This window comes from Microcaecilia unicolor, chromosome 2 (genome assembly GCF_901765095.1).
Source record: "Microcaecilia unicolor chromosome 2, aMicUni1.1, whole genome shotgun sequence".
Lineage (NCBI taxonomy): Eukaryota > Metazoa > Chordata > Amphibia > Gymnophiona > Siphonopidae > Microcaecilia > Microcaecilia unicolor.
Window position 1 is genome coordinate 194,139,688 of NC_044032.1, and position 19,979 is coordinate 194,159,666.

Genomic DNA, 19,979 nt, shown 5'->3' on the forward strand with positions numbered 1-19,979 from the left:
CATTTCACTATTGGTGGTACATTATAGAAAGACCTACTTGTCTCACCTTTGTTTTTCTTTCCAGCTTTATAAGTATGCTCAGTTGCACGATACAAAATTTGGTGCCAGAAAAATAAATCTTGTCCAAAACACCAGTTGGATAATCTGGCGACTGTAAAATAGCAGCTGACATTTTGCATGTTAGTGAATGAGCTTGAAATCATGAATTTAAATTATGATCCAGTTGGAGGTAAAATATATGTAGCTGTATGTATATATAACTCAATCCACCTTCTCATGATGATATATAGAGGTAATTTAGATCATAGTAAATTCTTGCTTATGGAGTAAAAAGTGAAAGAAATTTATCATTCACTGAATTTCTTTAGTAAAATAAAAAAAATGTTAAAAACATACCCTTAAGTTGCTGAAACGTGACCTGAGATGGGTCAGGCAAATCTCTGGCGAAGAGCAGCGTGCTGAGCAAAGCCCTGCTTTCAATGCTTTCGTAAATGGCTGAGCCTGCCCTTAACTGTGCCATGATAATTTAATATCTGCTGACTGCATGACATCATGCTTTGTGAAAGCAGTATGTTGTGAATGCAGGATCTTTTCATTTGTAGGCTGAATGTTGTGGCTCTGTTAAATGTGGTAAGTTTCTTTGAAAATGCATTGAAGTAATGTGAAGTATATAATCCCCATCTCCCTGTGCTTTAGCAGATATAGAGCACTTTCACATTTTCGGAAGAGAAGATTCATGGGATTTTTATTTGTGGTTTTAAAAGTAACTGTGTGTAATTATGTGCAGGAAACCCAGAGCCTTGGCATGAACCTTGAGGCACTTTCCTTTTAAAAGAGATGCATTGATTTCTCTGTAGTCCCTCTGTAGCTAAACTCTATTGTCCATGAACCTAACCTCTCAATTCTTTTTTTTTTTTTTTAGGTCCAACTCATAGTCCAAATCACAATTTTCAGTAAGTACCTTTTACCGTTTTAAATACTGTATCAGTGAGGGTTCCTTCTTGTTCTCAGTTCCCCTTTGCCCAGTGAACATTTTTTTTTTATGGAATCAAATCTACTTTGTGCTGCCAGAACCATTCCCCCCCCCCCCCCCCACCCCACTGGAAGTATTATGCTGGAATAGGAGCTATTTTGAGAATCTGAAATTTTCTTGCATGAGCAGTATTTATTCCTTGTTGAGCTTGGCACCAGTTGTGTAGGAAGGTTATTTAGGATACATCATAAGTTGGGTTTCTTTTATATATTTCAACATACAGAAAAGAGAGAAGAAAATCAAATCCATACTTTCAAGTTATCAAAAAAGAATAATTAAACAACTGAAAATAAGTATTCCAATATTGTCCACGTTACTAGGAGGAGAAGTGAATATATATAAACATAATTTAGAAAAACAAGAAAATAAGGATATATCAATCCTATCTAATTACTCTAAGTCCTTTGAATGTCCACCAACATACCTACCCTACTGAGAATTTAAGAAACAATTGAAGAAAAGAGTTATGTCAAAGACCTCTTATTAGAAATTAATCATTCCAATTGAGAGGGGTCAAAGAATACAAAGCACTTCCCAGCATAAGAGTGCAAACATTGCATCACGTTATTAGATGAGTAAACCTCTGGACCATCATCGATCACCACGAGGGTTTGGAGGGTCCTGATTGATGATGGGCAAGTCACTCCCAGAGGAGTAGAGGCACACGGGTGGCTCTGAGATGAGCCCTTGGGGACAGGCTTTGCAAGATGGGATCTGGGGTGGCCCTGAAAAGAGCCCATGGGGGGAGGGCAGGCCCGGCAGGACTAGGACCTGGATTGAAGCAGGAACCAGGGCTGGAGACAGGAACCAGGACTGGGGACAAGAACAGAGGCTGGATGCAGGATGACCCATTGCAAAGGCAATGGGAGGTGGAATGTAGCCTCCCTAAGAGCCCCTGGTGCTGATGTCCGCAGAAAGTGTCCAACATCCGTCCCCCTGTAGGTCAATAAGAGTTCTCCTGGTGCATGCGCGTGTTCCCTGGGGATACCCCCCTCCTCCCGGCAGGACCCGAGCAACTGAGGCCTGCCCATTCATGAGGCACTGTGGAGAACCGAAGAGAACAGTGCAGGCCACCTGCCACCCTCCTAGGGATGCCGGAGGACACCACAGACACACAGCACGATGCCCTGTGAGTGCAGAGACTGGGGCTCGGGGCATGACCAGAGCCATGAGTGTACCTCCTCCCCAACGGCCCTCCTTCTTGATGTAGAGGTTTAGGCTTATAGGGAAACATACGGTGGAACCTTCTTAGGGGTACTGGTGCGTGAACCTGGTTTGCAGATCCCAGGTGTTCTCTTCGGGTCCATAACCCTTCCAGGCAATGAGGTATTGGAGTTTTCCCCATACTTTCCAAGAGTCTCGAATGCTCTGGACTTCGGATTCCCAGATAGCCAGCAATCTTGGATTCATGTTCCCACTTAAGTACTGAGTTCTGAAACTGCTTGGGCACCACAGTCGTGCCCTGAGGAACCAGCATGGAAACCCGCTGTCTGAATCTTGGCAGGGTCCAGGATGGTCTGAAGGTCAGGGCTCTCTTCGGTAGCCTCCAGAGCTTGATAGAGGGCGTTAGCCTGTATGTTCTTTTCAGTCGGGTGGAAGACCACACAAAAGGCAAACCGAGAAAAGAACAGAGATCCTCGGGCCTGATGGGGGTTAAGTCTGCGATCCACCTGTAGATATAGAAGGTTCTTATGACCTGTAGTCACAGTAAATGGGTGTTTGGCTCCCTTGAGAAGATGGCCCAATTCCTCTAATGCCATCTTGATGGCCAACAGCTCCTAATCTCCAATAGTATAATTTCTCTCATCAGGTGAGAACTTCTTAGAAAAGAAGGCACAAGGTAACAACTTGCCCTTGACATCAGACTGGGGCAGTATGGTGCCAGCCCCTATGGAAGATGTGTTGACTTCACCAAAGAAGGGCTGTTGTGAAGGCTAGTTTCAAGAGTTCGAAGGCAACTACTGCCTCTTCTGGCCAGTCTCGGGTGTTAGCCTCTTTCCAGGTCAAAGTGGTAAGAGGTTTGACAGTAGAGGAATAATTCTTGATAAACTGGTGATGATGAATGTGTAATTAATCTCTGGAATTCATTGCCAGAGAATGTGATAAAGGCTGTTAGCTTAGCGGAGTTTGAAAAAGGTTTGAATAGCTTCCTAAAGGAAAAGTCCATAGACCATTATTAAATGCACTTGGGGAAAATCCACTATTTCTGGGATAAGCAGTATAGAATGTTCTGTACTTTTCTGGGATCTTGCCAGGTATTTGTGAGCTGGATTGGCCACTGTTGGAAACAGGATGCTGGGCTTGATGGACCTTTGGTCTTTCCTAGTATGGTAATACTTATGTATATGTACTTATGATTTGCAAAATCCAGAAAGCGCTATAAGGCTTGTTGCCTCTGGGGGCAAGGCCAGTCATGAATGGCAGAGAGCTTTGCAGGATCCATCTTCAGGCCCTGGTCATATATAATGTAGCCCAAGAATGGTAGTTCATGCTACTCAAAGATACACTTCTATAATTTGACGTATAGGCTGGTGTTGGGCCAGCATCTTGGAGAATATCAGAATGTCATCCAAATACACCAGGACACACTTTTGTAGCCCGTTTCAGAAGATGTCATTTACAAAATTTTGAAAGACAGCTGGAGCATTTGAGAGTCTGAATGACATGACTAGATATTCATAGTGACCATTTCTGATGTTAAACGCGGCCTTTCATTCATCTCCGTCATGGATGCGAATCAGGTTATAGGCTCCTCTTAGGTCCAGCGTAGTGAAAATGCGAGCCTCTTGCAGGTGGTCAAACAACTTGGTTATCAGAGGAAGCAGATATTTATTCTTGATCGTGATGGCATTTGACCCATGGTAGTCAATACAAGGGCGTTGAGTGTCATCTTGTTTCCCACAGAGAGAAAGCTCTTCTCAGCTGGAGAAGTGGAGGGTCAGATGAAATTCCTCTGTAGGTTATCTGCAGTGTAGGCTGACATAGTCTGGGTCTCCAGAATGGATAGGGGGTAAACCCTTCCCCTAGGCTGTATCTTACCTGGCAGGAGTTCAATGAGGCATATTCCCGATGTGGAGAATGGTCTCAGCCTGTTTCGTGGATAACATGTCGGCATAGGCCCTATAAGCCTGAGGTAACCCCTCCACAATCTCCATCCTAGTGATGGAAACACCAAGTTGAAGCAACAGTGTTGGCAGGACACACTCCAGGCTGGGAGCTCCCCCCTGTCCCAATTTATTCCCTGGTTATGTTTTTAAAGCCAGGGGAGCCCTAAAGTAATGGGATTAATTGTCATCTGTAGGATGTACGAGGCAATGGCCTCTCTGTGGAGGGCCCCTACTCTCAGGCGTAGGGGTACTGTTTTGGCCTTAATATGCCGTTGAATACTTCCATATACCGAAGAGACGGGAATGGGCTTGTGGAGTTCCAGAATAGGAATGTTGTAGTGCTGGACAAGAGCCTTGTTGATGAAATTCCCTCTTGCTACAGAATCGATGAAAGCCTCCGTGGTAGGAGATGCCTGGTCTAATTCTAGAGAGGCGGGGACCAAGAGTTGTGTGCAGGGAATCCAGACATGGAAGCCTAATGCTGTTTCCCCGGTCAGGGTTAGGCCCGATAGTTTTCTGACTTTTTGGGGCATCTGAGCACGTAGTGGCCTTTCTCCCTGCAATACGGACACAAATTCTGGGATCAGCCTCTCTGCTCCTGTTCCGAGAGAAATGAGTGATCCACCTGCATCGGTTTTCCTAAATTGGAAAGAATGGGGGTCTTATTAGGCACCCGTGTGCTCCGTTAGAAGCTAGGTGCCAGACAAATCATTCCTTGGGAGGATTGTCGTTCCTGAGTCCACTCCTGAAAATGAATATCCACTTGGTTATAGAGACGGATGAGGTCATCTAAGGATGAAGAAAGGTCCCTTCCAGCCAGTTCATCCTTTTATTTGAGGTGCCAGTTCAGCTGCTAATGTGTGGAAATGAATAGCATAATTCCCAAGGGTTTGGGACACTTGACTCAGCGTAAGTAGCTCAGCAGCTGCAGAGGAGGCTTTTCCGGTTTCCTTGAAAAACCCTGTGGAATTGCTCAAAGAATCCATCCAAACTGTTAAACTCTGGGTCATAGAGGAGATGCCCAGGCTAAAGCCTGGCCCGACGGAAGAGATATAATGTAGGCCATGAGGGCCCTATCAGAAACGAAGTCTTGGGATTGAAGTTCGAAAATTATCATACATTGGTTAAGAAAACCTCCACAGGTTTTAGGATTTCCTTTGCAAGCTGGATTCTGACACTGTGGCAGGTGGTGCTGAAGCTAGAGGAGTAGCCAGTGGTGTTGAAGGTGGTCCATGCTAGTAGACGGACCTTGAACTGAGCCCGAGGGTTGCTGAAACTGAAGGGCCAATTGCTGGAGCAACTGCAAATCTGGTGATTTGCCTGAGCTCCATGGCCTTTGCAATCTGTCATGTACTCAATAGGTGAGCCCCTGGATGTCATTGGGCACCCGAGGGTTTGAAGGGTCCCAATTGATGGGCAGCAAGTCACTCCCATAGGAGTAGAGGCACCCAGGTGGCTCTGAGAAGAGCACTTAGGGACAGGCCTAGCAGGACCGGGACCTGGGATGGCTCTGAGAAGTGTCCTTGAGGGCAGGCCTAGCAGAACCAGGACCTAGATTGAAGCAGGAACCAAGATTGGAGACAGGAGTGCTATGGCAAGCAGGATGACCTTTTGCGCAGGCAATGGTAGGAGGAACGCAGCCTCCCTAAGGGGTCCCTGGTGCTGATACCAACAGAAGGTGTCCAGCAGCCCTCCCCCCGTGGGACAGCAAAAGATCACTCCTGGTGCGCGCATGTGCCCAAGAGACCCTGCCCCCAGCAGGACATAAACACGCACGGCCTGCCCATTCATAAGGCACCTTGGAGCCCCAAAGACAGTGGTGCAGGCCACCCCCCTCTCCTGCCCACCTGGGTACACGGATGCCACGGATCCACACCCTGATGCTCCATAAGATAAATGCAGAGACCAGGGCTTGTAGCACGGCCAGGGCCATGACACATTTACAAGGAAATCTGAAGTAAAAAGTAGCTCCCATTGATAGGAGCTGAGAATTTAGAACCAAAAAAGCCTTCCTGTTTAGCTGTGTGGTACGAGCCATGTCCAAGAGTAGCTGGATTCTTTGACCACAAAAGGAAGAATCTTTATGCTGAAAATATGTTTATATAATCAAATTCTTATCCATTTCAGATACAAATGAGACCCAAATGTTGCTCTATTAGGAAAGGTACTCAATATTAGTAGCAAATACACTTGTTAGTCTTTGGAGGAAAAGGCCTTGAGAAACCCCTTGACATATAGAAAGGTCATGGGGTTTCTTGAGGCCTTTTCCTCCAAAGACTAACAAGTATATTTGCTACTAATATTGAGTACCTCTCACTTATTTACATTTACTTGATTGATCTAGGAATCTCCCCCCACATTTATCGCTGAGCGTAGCTCTATTAGGAAAAGAATCTTGAGATGCTTCCAAAAAGGCAGTAATGCTGAGTGACCACCTGGTTTTACGTCTTAAAGCAGCAGGACTTATGAAATGGCTTTCATAGTAGTGCAGTTGACAGTACTAATGACTGAAATGCTACCTAGTTTTGTTCTTATGCATACTTTATTCTTGTTTTTTTAGCTTTGGTTTAGCTTCTCCCACCACGGTTCAGTGTTGGAGAGGAGTTGATCCTGAAATCATGGTCAAAATTTCATGCAGGATTCATAAATGGTACATGCAAAAACTATTGCATGAATAACTAAAACAGTCTCAGAAGAGAACAATTTGTAGAAGTTATTTGGTCTGTAATAAGACTAGAGATCTAGGAATAGGACCAAAGTGGAAGTCTTAATGCCAAGAAAGAGAGATGTCAGTATTTGGAGGAATGTTGGTGGTCTTGATGCTTTCAGCAAAAGCACTTGAGCTGTTTCTGGCTTTTCAGTGCCCACGTCAACATTTTTCATTTTGGGAAACTCCCAGAAATGCTTTATGAGCAGACGTTGAGTGATCATCCTAGTTTTAAGAAGAAAAAGAGATGAATATGCTGGGGGTTTTTTAATGGACCTGGGTGACCTTGGGTCTAGGAATGTCATATTGCAGTGCAGATTTCTGGTAGTTTGTTGATCCGGAAGAAAATTGACACCTTTTCTTTCACCCATATAAGGATTTGTTAAAGGTAAGGTACGTAAGGTTTTGAGACCACACAGTTTCCTTCTTCAGCTGTTACAACCTACAGGTGATCTAAGTCAGATGGTCATTGCTTATTTGAGCTTGTTTCGTGTTACATAAAAACTCGAGTGAAAATTTTAATAGCGAACCTTTCAGTACGAAATTAGTTTTGCTTTTCTGATGCATTGACGATTGTAGCGAAGTGGTTGAGATCAACCTAGTCCAGGTGGAACAACCTTAGAAAATCAAGCTATAAGATTTAAGCCCTATTTGCTAAACTGTAGTATGTTTTTACACTTAATACATCTAACTGCCAATCCTAAGGTGCAGTAAGGACAAAGCCTATGTGGTAAATGTTGGAGGTGGTGTGTAGCAACATAGATGGCAGACACTGATGCTACTGCCAGGGCATGTAATACAGGCCCCCGTACATACTATGAGGTTAGAAGCCATGGCAACACAACTTAACTCCCCCTCCAACACTGCTCTCAACACAACCCCTTTGAACTTCACACCCCAGACAAGAAGCCCCCCCACTTTAGATCTCCTCCTTGGAAAGGACTTCTACAACTTCCTCTGATCAAGCCCTCTTACATAAAAGCCCCCCCCCCAAAAAAAAAAAGAGCAACCCCACCCTCTCTGCAGGCCTCCCACAAAAGGTCTGTGACTCATCAAGAAGCAACCCCATATTCTGACTTCCCCCATTCCCTCCCCCTGGACTCACCCAGGGGTCTCCATGGTAGTATAGAGGAATGGAGCAGGAGTTGTCCCCACCTGCTCCTACCCACTATGTGTCGTATGACCCTTAGCAATAGTCTTGTAGTATAAACACTAGGAGGTCATCCCTCCATATAAGGGCAATCACATATGGTCAAATCATCTTTATTGATATTTTTCAAAAAAGTACATCAGGTCATAAATATACAGAAAGAAAAGAAATGCAGAGCAAAAGTATAAAATAAAAATAAAGTCAAGAACAATGACTACAACAAAGGAGGATACAATCATCAATAGAATTATTTACTTAAGTAGTCATATTCAGTGGAGCAAAACATTTTTTTAGAGGTTTCCATGTTTGCAAAAGTGAGTTAATGTGATTTGTCTTCTTAGCTAAGTGAGCTTCATATTTGTAAATTAAACATAAGGAGTTCCACCAAAAAAATATATGAAAGTTTTTTGTATTATCTTTCCATTTGCTTAAAATGGTTTTCAAAGCCAGGAATAGCATGGCATCAAATAATTTGCAATGTTTAGGATGAATATGCTCTTGGCAGGCAATCAATCAATGGTAAAGACCAATTAAAAATTTCTGATATTCTGAATCATACTAAGTTCCAAAAAAAGTGCAGATTAGGACAAGTAAAGACTGCACATGTTCCAAAGTTCCTTTTTCAGACTTACAGGACCAACATAAATTAGATAATGTACTATTAAGTCTAGTGTGCTTGACAGAAGTCCATGAAACTTTATGCATAATAAAAAATAAAGATTGCAACAGAGAAGCTGAGGCTAGTGGTCTATTGGATTTTGACCGAAAAAAGGACCATTGTTTATCAGTAATAGAAATATTAAGACAGTAGACCATAGTTTTTGTAAAGTGAGATTACAAGTATCATGGGTAGTTAAAAGCAATTGTAATACTGAGAAGCAGAGTTAGATTGGGATAAAGCCTTAATAAAGACTTGCAGATTTTCTGGTGAAGCATTATCAAGTTTAAGAAATTGAGGGCCCTGTTTACTAAGCAGTGATATAGGCGCGTTAACGTCATGGAGATCCCTGGTGGGGGGGGGGGGGCAGGTAGGATGGCTGAAAGAGAAATTGACTCGAGGGGAATTTTATTCTGAGAGGGCTCTTGGTCCTGAGGGTCCTGCAGGATATGTGCTGCAGTGGTCTGATCTTGGATGACGATTTGGGTGTTGGAGGTGATGGCTAGGGCAATTGGATTGGGGTTATGTTCAGAATGGGGGGGGCATGTCTTAGAGGGAATGATGTTGCAGGGAGACTGACTGTAAGAGGATCAAGAGCTTTTCTCAACACAGTGTGGTGGCATTAAGTACAGCATTCTATCAGTAGTCATGACAGTTAGCCCTTCATTCATTGATTCACTAGCTCAGTGTTTCCCAAACCTGGTCCAGGAGGCACCCCAGCCAGTCAGGTTTTCAGGATACCCACAATGAATATTCTTGAGAGATATTTGTATGCAGTGGAGGCAGTGCATTCAAATCTCTCATGAATATTCATTTTGGATATCCTGAAAACCTAGACTGGCCGGGGTGCCTCCAGGACCAGGTTTGGGAACCATTGCACTAGCTGTTACTGACAGCTACACCCTATTTCTGCCTCTTTTCTGTCCATAACTGCCTCTACCCATGCTAAGAAGCTAGCATAGGATTTTTACTGCCCTGGCTGGTTTTAGTGTGTGGTAGCCCCTAATGTGGTTCTGCCTTAACGTCTACCTAATGTTTAATGCAGCCTAGTACACATCCCCTTAGCTTCTTAGTGATAATTGAGAATAAATATGGTATAAACAATTTCTGAAATACTCGATTAAAAAAGACAACCCAGAGCCTGAGGCATTTTGCTTGGAATATATCTTATCTATCCTCTCACTTGGCCATTTTTCCATGTTGGGGTATGAAGCTCATGTTCACTTTTGTTCACTGCGTTTTTGAAAGTTGGTTTTATAAAAGATTGTCAGTATTTGTCTTTCAGTTCTTTCTCCAAAATAATGCAAAAGAAGGAGAGAGATTGAATTCTGAATGAACCACTCGGCATCCCAGAGGGCAGAATGAATCAAAGTGGAAACAAAGAGCTCATTTTATGCATTAGTAATTCAGCCCAGCTTCAGATGGAGTTATACAAATCCCTTTGGCCTCAAAATGTTTTCAATTGAGGTATAAACCTTTAGTATTTTTTCCCTTTTGCAGTCTTTCAACTGATGGCTGTAGGGAAAAGTTTTATGAGTAGTGTCCAACATAAAATGTTTATCTTCCCTGCCCCTCTCCTTTACAAACCAATAAATGCAGTCTCCCCCAGTAAAAAGGGGGAATGAAGCTTGTGGCAGATTGGGAAACTAGCTGTCCTTAACTCCAAAGCCTGGAGCTTGTGAATTTTACACACAGATGCACACAAATAAAAATGTAGGGCATTGATGCAAATTTTGAATTCAAATTGAGAATCAGTAAATTTACATACTTTATAATTTGGTATTGGTAAACTGGACTGACTTGTTTCACTGAGTAGGACAAACATATTTATTTATTTATTTTATTTATTTATAAATATTAACAATAGTTCAAGAAATCTCTTGACATGCAAAAATGGAAAGATTAGGCATCGTTTTTCAAATCAAATCAACTATAAAATAATACATGTTTATCTCATCCATTTCAAGTCCACTACGATTGAAAACAACAAGGTACAATTTCATAAAATAATTTTTTCACTAAAATAAGCTAATTGAAGAGGCTACATAATATGCCTGTCATATCCATTACGGTGTAGTTGTAGATAATACTGCTAGTTGTTGATTAGGGGTGACAACCACCTTTGAATCTAGAAAAGAACTCAAATGAGTTGATCATAAAAAATGTATTTAACTGAATTAATTTTTAACACACATTACATGGAAAATTTAGCCAAACAGAAACCTCCCAACTGTAGGACCCTAGGACGGAGCTTTAGAAATGCTGACGTCTCTTTTGTGCTATTCTAGCAATATCAGGAAATATTCTAATTTTACTATTCATATAGAGTTCATCTCTATGGTGAGGACAAACATATTAATACACAAGAAGTTCCTCCCAATGATTTTGGTGAGAAATTAAATATTTAGCTGTCTTTTGGTATCTGTGCAGAGGGAGAAAGGACTCAAGGTGTGGGCTGAAGAATTATGAGGGTGAGAATGTTAGAAAGAATTGAGACCTTGATACAAGTGGAGCAACAGCAGAGCATAACGCATGGAATTATTTCCACAACTCTGCATGTGGTGTGTGGTGTTGGTGGGGGGATATTTTTGTCTAAGAGGGTAGTCCATTGATGGATTCACACCCCAAGACCGCCAAAGAACATTTATTTACTCCCAGTCCTCTTCATCCAGTGCACTCGCACTGGTTCGGGGGTGGGGGGGTGGGGAGGAGTTGAATTTGCCTTCACAGCTTTGGAACAATCCCTCCAGAGATATTGAGGGGCTCCAACTCACTTTACTGAGGACAAGTGCAAACCAAACTCGCTATTCAGGGTGGTCCTCTGACCTGAGGTTGTGCAACATTAAACACTTAATCCTTGTTTTATATCTGTGATCCCTTTCAAAATCATCAGACCTTTGGGTCAAGGGTTTCCCCTTTCTGATTTAGTCTTCGGGGCTATTATTCAAAAATGTTTAACCGGGCAGGAGAGGCTCCTGCCCGGTTAAACCTCACCCAGCTGGCCGTTCCCTGATTTTTAGCAGCACTTAACTGGATAGTACCGCTCCACTAACTGGCTAGGCTGGTTGCGGGGCGTGGGCAGAACCAGCACTTAACTGGTTACTGGTGAGATTCAATCCGCTACCTGGTTAAGTGAACAGATAATGTTAAGACAGATGAAAAGAAACTTGTCAGTCAGTATCAAACTACAGGCCTGTTGCCTCAATACCTTTTTTTTATCAAACTGGTGGAGGGAAAGGCGTCTTGCCAACTAACAATATTTAGAACAGCTTAACATACTTCACCACTCCCAATTGGGCTTTTCCTCAGCTTATGGTACAGAAACAGTGCTAGGTTCGATAATAGGTACTGCGAAGGAAAGAGCATGCTGATTCTCCAATTTGATCTCTCAAGTGCGTTTGATTTGGTTGATCATACTATACTTCTTCAAATGCTGGAGGATTTGGGGACTTCAGGATGAGTTTTTTAACTTGGTTACAAGGTTTTCTAACACAAAGGTCTTATAGGCTTAGAATGGATACTCATCATCCTCTTTTTCTAGTTCAGTTGTTGAGGCCTTATTCTCCAGGGTGATCACTTCGTTCTAGTCAACAGCATCTTCTTGACATCCTTACTTTCAGGCAGTTTAAGCTTGAGTGCATACAAAAGAGGATATTCAGCATTACAAGCCCCTATCTCTGGAGCGCTCTTCCTTTATTTCTGAGACTAAAGCCAAACTAAAAACTTACCAGTTTACAAAAGCCTTTGTCTAGGTCTCCACTTGCGGGGACAAGCCTTAGACATGAGTGCTGTAGGGAACCCTGGAGAGCACTGCAGCCCTGTTTTACAGTCCTTTCTTTCTTCTTTCCTATCCTAATAGAATTTTTGCTTTCTCTTTTTCCTTTTTTGTTTGATTTCTTCTTCTTCTTTTTTGTAATTACATATGTAAACTGCTCAAATACTTTTGATGGGCAATATATCAAATAATAAAGAAACTTCATATGGTGTTCTCTAAACCTTTGCATAATCCTTGTGGGGTTCCTCAGGGATCCCCATTAGCCCCTATACTGTAATGTATTTCTACATTCACTAGGAAGGAAATTGGAAGGAGCTGACTATTAGTTTTGCAGATGATTTTACTGTTCTAATTTGCCTCAGCTCCTCATTGCTTACAGAAATACCTATCATCCAGAGGCGAATTATCTCTCTATATAAAAGGCAACCCCAACGTTCTAATGAAGCCTCCACGGAAGTTGAGGCACCCAAGATATCCGGTGTGCCCCTGAGTGTCTGCACCGCCCTCACGTCAAAACGTGATGACGTCGAGGGCGGAGCAATAACACTCGAGGGCCGAAACGGCACAGGCACGGAGGCGCAGCAAAAAAAAAACAACCCTCCAGTCCCCACACAGAGCGAACCACGAACAACGTCCGACAGTCACACGGAGGCAGGCAATCAGCTCAGAGGGACGGAGGGAGGGGGCCCCTACCATTATAGAACCTTGCTAGCGCCCGTTTCATTGCGCTGAGAAACGGGCCTTTTTTCCTAATGTTAATTGAAAAATGGGTGCTTTGGTATAAGTTCAAATTAAACACGGAAAAAAAACAGAATTCCTATTGGTGGTTAATAATCCAGATCCTAATCTGATTTCTATTATAATCGATTTAACATAAATATGAACTTTCACCGGTTATTAAAGTTTTGGGAATATTTATTGGCCAAACTTTAACATTGAGTTGCAGACGAATAGCTTAGTTAAGAAAATCTTTTGATAAAGAAACTTTGCTGCATATAGAAATTCTGACTATTGATACACGCATTATTGCTTTCATATCCTGTCAATTACAATATTGTTTATGTAGGCTGTTCAACGCAAATGCTGAAAAAATGACAATTGATTCAAAATATCTGTTTGATTATCTCACTTAAGAAAATGATAGTATTCCATATGCTTATGTACTTTTCCATTGGTTCCCTATTGAAGCTAGAATAGTTTAAGTTTTTCTGTACACTTTATAAAATTTTGTTTGGATTGCCCCAGCTTATACAGTACAGTCTCAATTATCTGATCTAAATGGAACTGACCCGTTGTCGGATAATAAGGAAAACACTACATAACACCTTAATGCATAAACAAAGGCACAAAGTTACTGATTTTTAAAAACAATTGTTCTAAAAACAAAGATTTTTAATAGAAATAAATGTGATGATCTTACTGGGGCGTCTTTCGGATATGCCAGATGGTCGTATTACTGAAGTTTGGATAATCATGGCTGTGTACTGTATGTATATAATCATTTTCCGTTTATAACTCATGGCAGAATACATAGAGTATTCATAATTCATTTTGTTTTCCTTCTTTACAAGGCAAAAAAAAGAATGAAAATTGTGGAAGCTCAAGTTGCCTTTAAAGCTGCAAGTTTTAGGAAGGGACATATGTAAAGCCCTACAGATTTCTTATAATTATCAGGATTTTTAGGAAGAGGATTAAAACTGTTTCAGAAATATGTATCGTATTAAGGATCAGATAAAGGATAATGCCACTGGAAATATGAGCTTATCATGGTAGTGGATTTTAATTAACCTTATGTTTTTATTATGTAATTCTCAGTCCTGGTTTCTTTGATTGTTATCCGCTTAGAACTGAGGAGGTACAAGTGGACTACAAGACCTGATGTTATGTTATGTAATCATGCTTTTAAGGTCTCACATGGCACAGGCAGAGCTGAAGGAAGTGGTATGGAATAGCAGGAGCAGAAAGCACTAGCTCCTACCATTATGGAGTGTGGAGCCAGTGCCAAAGGCAGCCCTGTTTGCTGATTGTGCCAGTGCTTCCCCCTCTCTTGTGGGCCATGGTGCAGTTCTGTTTAAACTGTGAGTGCTGCATGCTCTGAGCATCCAAGGTTTCAAACATTGCATTGAACTGCAAAATATGGGAGGATGAAACATTCACATAGGAAGAAGAAAGTATCATTGCTTTGCCAAATCTGGGGCAGCACATGCCACCCCATACCATGCCTGTGCTCTTTCCTTATCCCTTCAACCAGTGGCGTAGCTACGGGGGGCCTGGCCCCCTCAAATTTCCTCTGGGCCCCTGGTTTTGCTGGCGGGGGTCCCCAACCCCTGCCAGCTTGAAGCCTTGTCCAGCGCCGGTCTCCAGTGCCGCCGCAGCGTTGCCTGTCCTGTTCTTTCTTCCCCCTCGCGTCCTGCACGCTCCTTTTAGTGAAATTGCTCAGTTTCTCTAAAAGGAGCATACAGGACATGAGGGGGAAGAGAGAGCAGGGCAGGCAATGCGGCGGCGCTGGCTGGCGGGAACCCCCGCCAGCCAAGGTGTTTGCTGTAGCAGTGGGGGGGGGGGGGGGGGAGGCAGCAGGACAGTGGTGGGTGGTGGCAGCAGCAGGCCAAAATTGCCCCCCACCTCTGGCCCCCTCCCACTGTGAGGTCTGGCTGTGCCCCTGCCTTCAACTTTGAGGGATCAATAGCAGGCAGAGGGGTGGGTGAAACCTCTGTCTTTTACATTTTACATGTGTGCAAAAAGTTGCATCTACTCGAAACATTCCATGTAGATATACCAGCACTTGTATGTGACTCAAACAATTTGTTTTTACTGGTAAGACATTTATAGAATATACAAACTGGTTTCTGTTAAGGTTGATTAGGCTGGGGTCCCTAATTTGTTCCCGGTGAATTCTGTTCCTCCTGAGGAAGCCAGGTGGCGAAATATGGATCTATATAGAGGACAGATTGTGACCTTTGGATTTTATTGCTGGTAAAAGAAGATTTGGAGAAATCTTATTCTTTAGAGTGTGAAAGAGGAGAGGGTGAATTCCTTATGGACTTTTTTCATATAGCCCTGATCAAGGAAGTTGCTTCTGGATATTCCTGAACAAATGATAATATTTTGGCATGCTTAAGCCACTTTAAGACATTGACTTTGGAAGCATTAAAAGCTTGATTTTCACTGATTTAGGAACAGATTGGTGGATTGTAACATCTGATGTTAGGTTTCAGGGATTGATTAATGGGATTATCTTCAGTGCACCAGATTCCTTTATTTCATCTCCTTAGTTTGAGTGTGGATTTTAAATGTAAAAGTTTATAGCAATATGAATAGAAGTTTGTATATTCTATAAATGTATTGCCAGTAACAAAAATTTGTTTTTCAGTTAGTGTATGGTTCTGGTATTTATATTTTGATTTACCCCTGTATTTCTGGTTTTAGCACTTGTATGTGGAAATAGATTGTTCACAACATCTGCATATTTCTTGCATGTAATGGGGCCAATTTTTACAAACTCATACATTTACCGAGATTTTTATTTTATTTATTTATTTATTTCAAAATTTCTAGTCCACCTTACAACTAGGCGGCTCACAAATCCACATAAACAGTTAAACAAGGACAGGCATCAAATTATACAATATTCAAAATAAAAACAAACATCAGCCCCATGCATGTTCGAACAGATATGTTTTCAGTAACTTACTGAATTGAACCTGCTACTACACAGTCTCAAGTAACCTAGTAATTTATTCCAAATTTGTGGACCTGCTAAAAATGCAGTATTCCATTGTCATGGTTCCTGCAAAATCCCTGCCTTGCAGTTTTGTGGGTTATGTGCTATGCCATCAAGGACACTGCTTGCCTGAATGCCTCTTTGTCTCTTATTCTCTGTGTGGACCTGAGGCGAGCGATGGGTTCCAGCCGTGGACAAACCTTGGGAGGGCAACATTGTATCTAACGAAAGAAGCAGCTGGACCACCGAGGCAGGCTGGTTGGATGGACTTGAACTTCTGATCAGGGCAGTGAAGACCCGGAGTAAGAGCTAATCAGAGATGCCGTTCCTGTCCAGTTATCAGACAGGTACTCTGAGAGCTGCAAGAAGGAATTAGTACATCTGAGCTGGCGCCCCATCAAAATAACTACGTTCTGAGCATCTCTGAAAAAGACTTTGTATAACTGCAGAGGAGACCCTGCAGGCAAACATTTTTATTGCATTCCAGGCCATCTTGCATAGGCAGACTTGGCTTGCTGTTGAAAACCAGCTAGAGCCAAGGGGAGAGTGGATTTGATCACCTGGGGCTTGGTGGCCAACAGGGTGAGTTTTAGAAACACTTCTATGGTTTGGATTATCTAGAAATATCTCTTTGGAAGGAAAAAAAAGGAAGTGAGGGCTGATTGCCATGTATGTGAGGATTATATTTTTCACGTGGTGATATGTAGCGTATAGTTTTCTCAAAGGAAAAACAATTGCTATAACTCAGGAATTATTAGTGCCTTTTGCCAGATCAGATTGTTGGTGATTATTTTTGCCAGAGAAATATATTTTTGAGTTCTAGCTGTATTTTTGTACTGATCCTTGTTACCTACAATAAAACAGATTTATTATCTGTCAGAGCTTGCATAGTCCAGTTATCCCAATTCCAGAGGGACTGGGATAAAACACCCTAGACATTACTGTGCTCATGGCTTATGCTGAGTAATTGTGACATTCCTTTGTGTTATTGCTACAGTGAAGTTTAAATGTATCTATTCCAGGGCCTGACAAATCCCAGGTGCCAGGTTGCTATAGTGCCTAGAAATTGCACCTTGGTGCCTGGGAATTCATGCCCCCAAATATTTCTTGTGTAGCGCTGCTGAAGAAAACAGGACATTTCCTTCTTTTCCACCTGCAATTTGGCATTCTGTAATCGTCAGTCGTGTGATGTAGGAACTTCGGGCTGGTCTCACGGTTTCAAGCCTAGAAGAAGGCAGCATATTAAAAAATCTTGTGCTAACTGCTTAACTTGGGTTGGGGTGGGAGTGGGGTGGGTTATGGATGGAGATAGCCAGCACTGACTGTTAGCATACAGTATTTTACCACACCCTGCCACTTCTGCTGATAGCACGAGTGCCCTTAATACCACCTCAAAATATGATGTTAAGTGTGCCCATGCTACCCGCACAAGGAAGGGAGGTCCACTGTACCAAAACAGCTCTTCTTTTCGTGGCGCTGCAGCTCAGTCCCTCCCGAGCACATATTCCCTTCTTGATACCACTCCCCTCTCAGAAACCATGAGATCTTCCCCAGATCTGCTGACCCTTCTCCCAGTATTTACTGAGGTAGACCCAGTAGTCTAGTGGATGGGACAGAAGCAATCTCCCTTCACCCCTACCCTGTTGATGCTTGAGTTCAAAATGGCTGTGATCATTCCTAGTGGTAGTACTGCGATAGTACCTTCTGTTAGAGGCCATGGCTATCACTTTGAACCTGGGCAGGAGTGGAGTGGTATTGCTTTTGTGCCGTCCACTAGACAAACAGGGACTCTCCAGTAAATGTTGGGGAAGGGGTCAGGGACAGGGGAAGAATCTTGTTATGGTCTTTGAGATGGTGCTGATCGGTTGGGGGGCTGATATGGAGGGATGATGATTGGGTAGAGGGGCTGTCATAGGATGGTTATGTGCTTGCTAGAGGGACCGAGTTGTGGCAGGGTTTTCTTTTTTTTTCTATCTGTCGAGGCATGATATGTGGGCCTACACTTACGTGTCTGACCTGCGCAGTATATCTGCAGCGTAGATGCTGGCCATTCCCTTGACATTTACAACACGGGCTTTGCCCTTAACATATGTTAACTCTTACAACTAACCTAAATTAACTGCAACCCCGACCCACACCTCACTAAACATTTTCTGTAGAAAATATGTGCGCTCTTACCCACCTTATTTCTATGTTTCTCTTTGATGTTTATGTAGTGGAGGCTTTTAATGAATAGATTGCCCCTGCATGTATTTTACTAGTTTGTACGATTCGCTGTTTTTAGATATACTTGGCCTTGCTTCATTGTGTAGCTGGTAGCTGACTCCTCTTCCGAGTTGTATGTGCAGCTTCAGCCTGTGGATGTACAGGTTTACAAAATCCACCACATATACACCATTTGCACAAGTAAGTTGCAAAATTACATCTTAAATGCATACAAGTAGTGCCACATACTCACATACCTCCTAGTGATAATGCTCTTATTTTGAACTTGTTCATTTATGAAAATAGAGGGCAACTGAAACTGTTGTCCATTCTCCCCCTCCCCCCAGCAGAGAGTGGGTTCCTCTGAGTCTCCACCTCCCCACCACAGGCCCTGCCATCCCTGGGCCTACCTTTAGAAGCCCTAGTGGTCATGACCTCTTCAGGGGAGGAGCAGTGCCAGCTCTAATCTCAAAATGGCTGCTGCGACCTCTCTTCGTAGTCTTAGCAACCATTTTGACTATGGAGCCAGCATGGGCAGGAGCAACTTGCCCTGAAGAGGCCACTAGACCACTATGGCTTCTTAAGGTAGTTCTGGAGTGCTTCAAGTGGTGGGAGGGAGGAACATGTAGTCAAGGGGGAAGGTGGGCAGAGAGTGGTCACATTGTAGTCCCTGAGAGGGGTGGGGTGGGTGGGTTTGGTTTCAGCCGATGGCCAAACTAGGGATGCCAGCTTTTTGTCAGAGAAAAACCTGACACCTGCCCCGCTCCATGCTCTGCCTATTTCCCTCCCTTGTCCCACCCTCTTGCCATGTGATGTGGTAACAGTGATTAGCATATCTGGGTTTAAAAAAGGTTTGAACAAGTTCCTGGAAGAAAAGGCCATAGTCTGCTGTTGAGACAAACATGCGGAAGCCACTGTTTCCCTGAGATTGGTAGCATGGAATGTTGCTACTATTTGGGTTTCTGCCAGGTACTTGTGACCTGGATTGGTCACTGTTGGAAACAGGATACTGGACTAGATGGGCCATTGGTCTGACCCAATATGGCTATTCTTATGTTCTTATGTTCACACACATTCCATCAGGAAAATTCCATACACACACCAAGGATCTCTGACTTACACAGCTAGAACCACTGCAGCCATCTCAGAAGGGGATTGCTCTAAATAAATGCTACAAACCTCCTCTCTACACTGAATTGGTATCTTCCTGAAAACAGGAATGTACTGGGCTAGTGAAGGTCCTGAAAGAATCCTTACACTTTTGGTTTATGGTGTTTTGGTATGTGTATGTTTACATTTCATTTTTGGTGGGGAAGGGGGTTATTTCTCTGGAACCTGTGGTCCAGTTTGGCTCATTTTTACTTTGATTTTCTCACACACCAAGGGGCCTTTTTACTAAAGCTTAGTTTGCACTAAATGCTAATGTAACCCTTGGCTTGCCCTTCAATTCAGGGCTGCCGGCTAAGCTCCCTGGACCAGGGGCCATAAAACAGATTGTACTTCAGTTGAGCTGGGCGCAAGCTGGGGCCAGGCAAAATCCTGGTAGGCCAAAGATCTTTTTCTGGATACTCAAGTCCACTGTCACTCAAAAACAACCAGCAGTTGTTGAGTTTAATTTCAACT

General features: G+C 43.0%; 1 protein-coding gene across 1 annotated transcript in view; it reads left to right on the forward strand.

Annotated features, from left to right (window-relative positions):
- The window catches only part of ROR2 (receptor tyrosine kinase like orphan receptor 2), a 535,539-nt gene that overhangs the window by 403,898 nt on the left and 111,662 nt on the right, over nt 1–19,979 (forward strand). Inside the window, exon 4 of the mRNA XM_030193600.1 lies at nt 923–953. Within this exon, the coding sequence (XP_030049460.1) occupies nt 923–953 (31 nt within the window). The remainder of the gene's footprint in view (nt 1–922; nt 954–19,979) is intronic.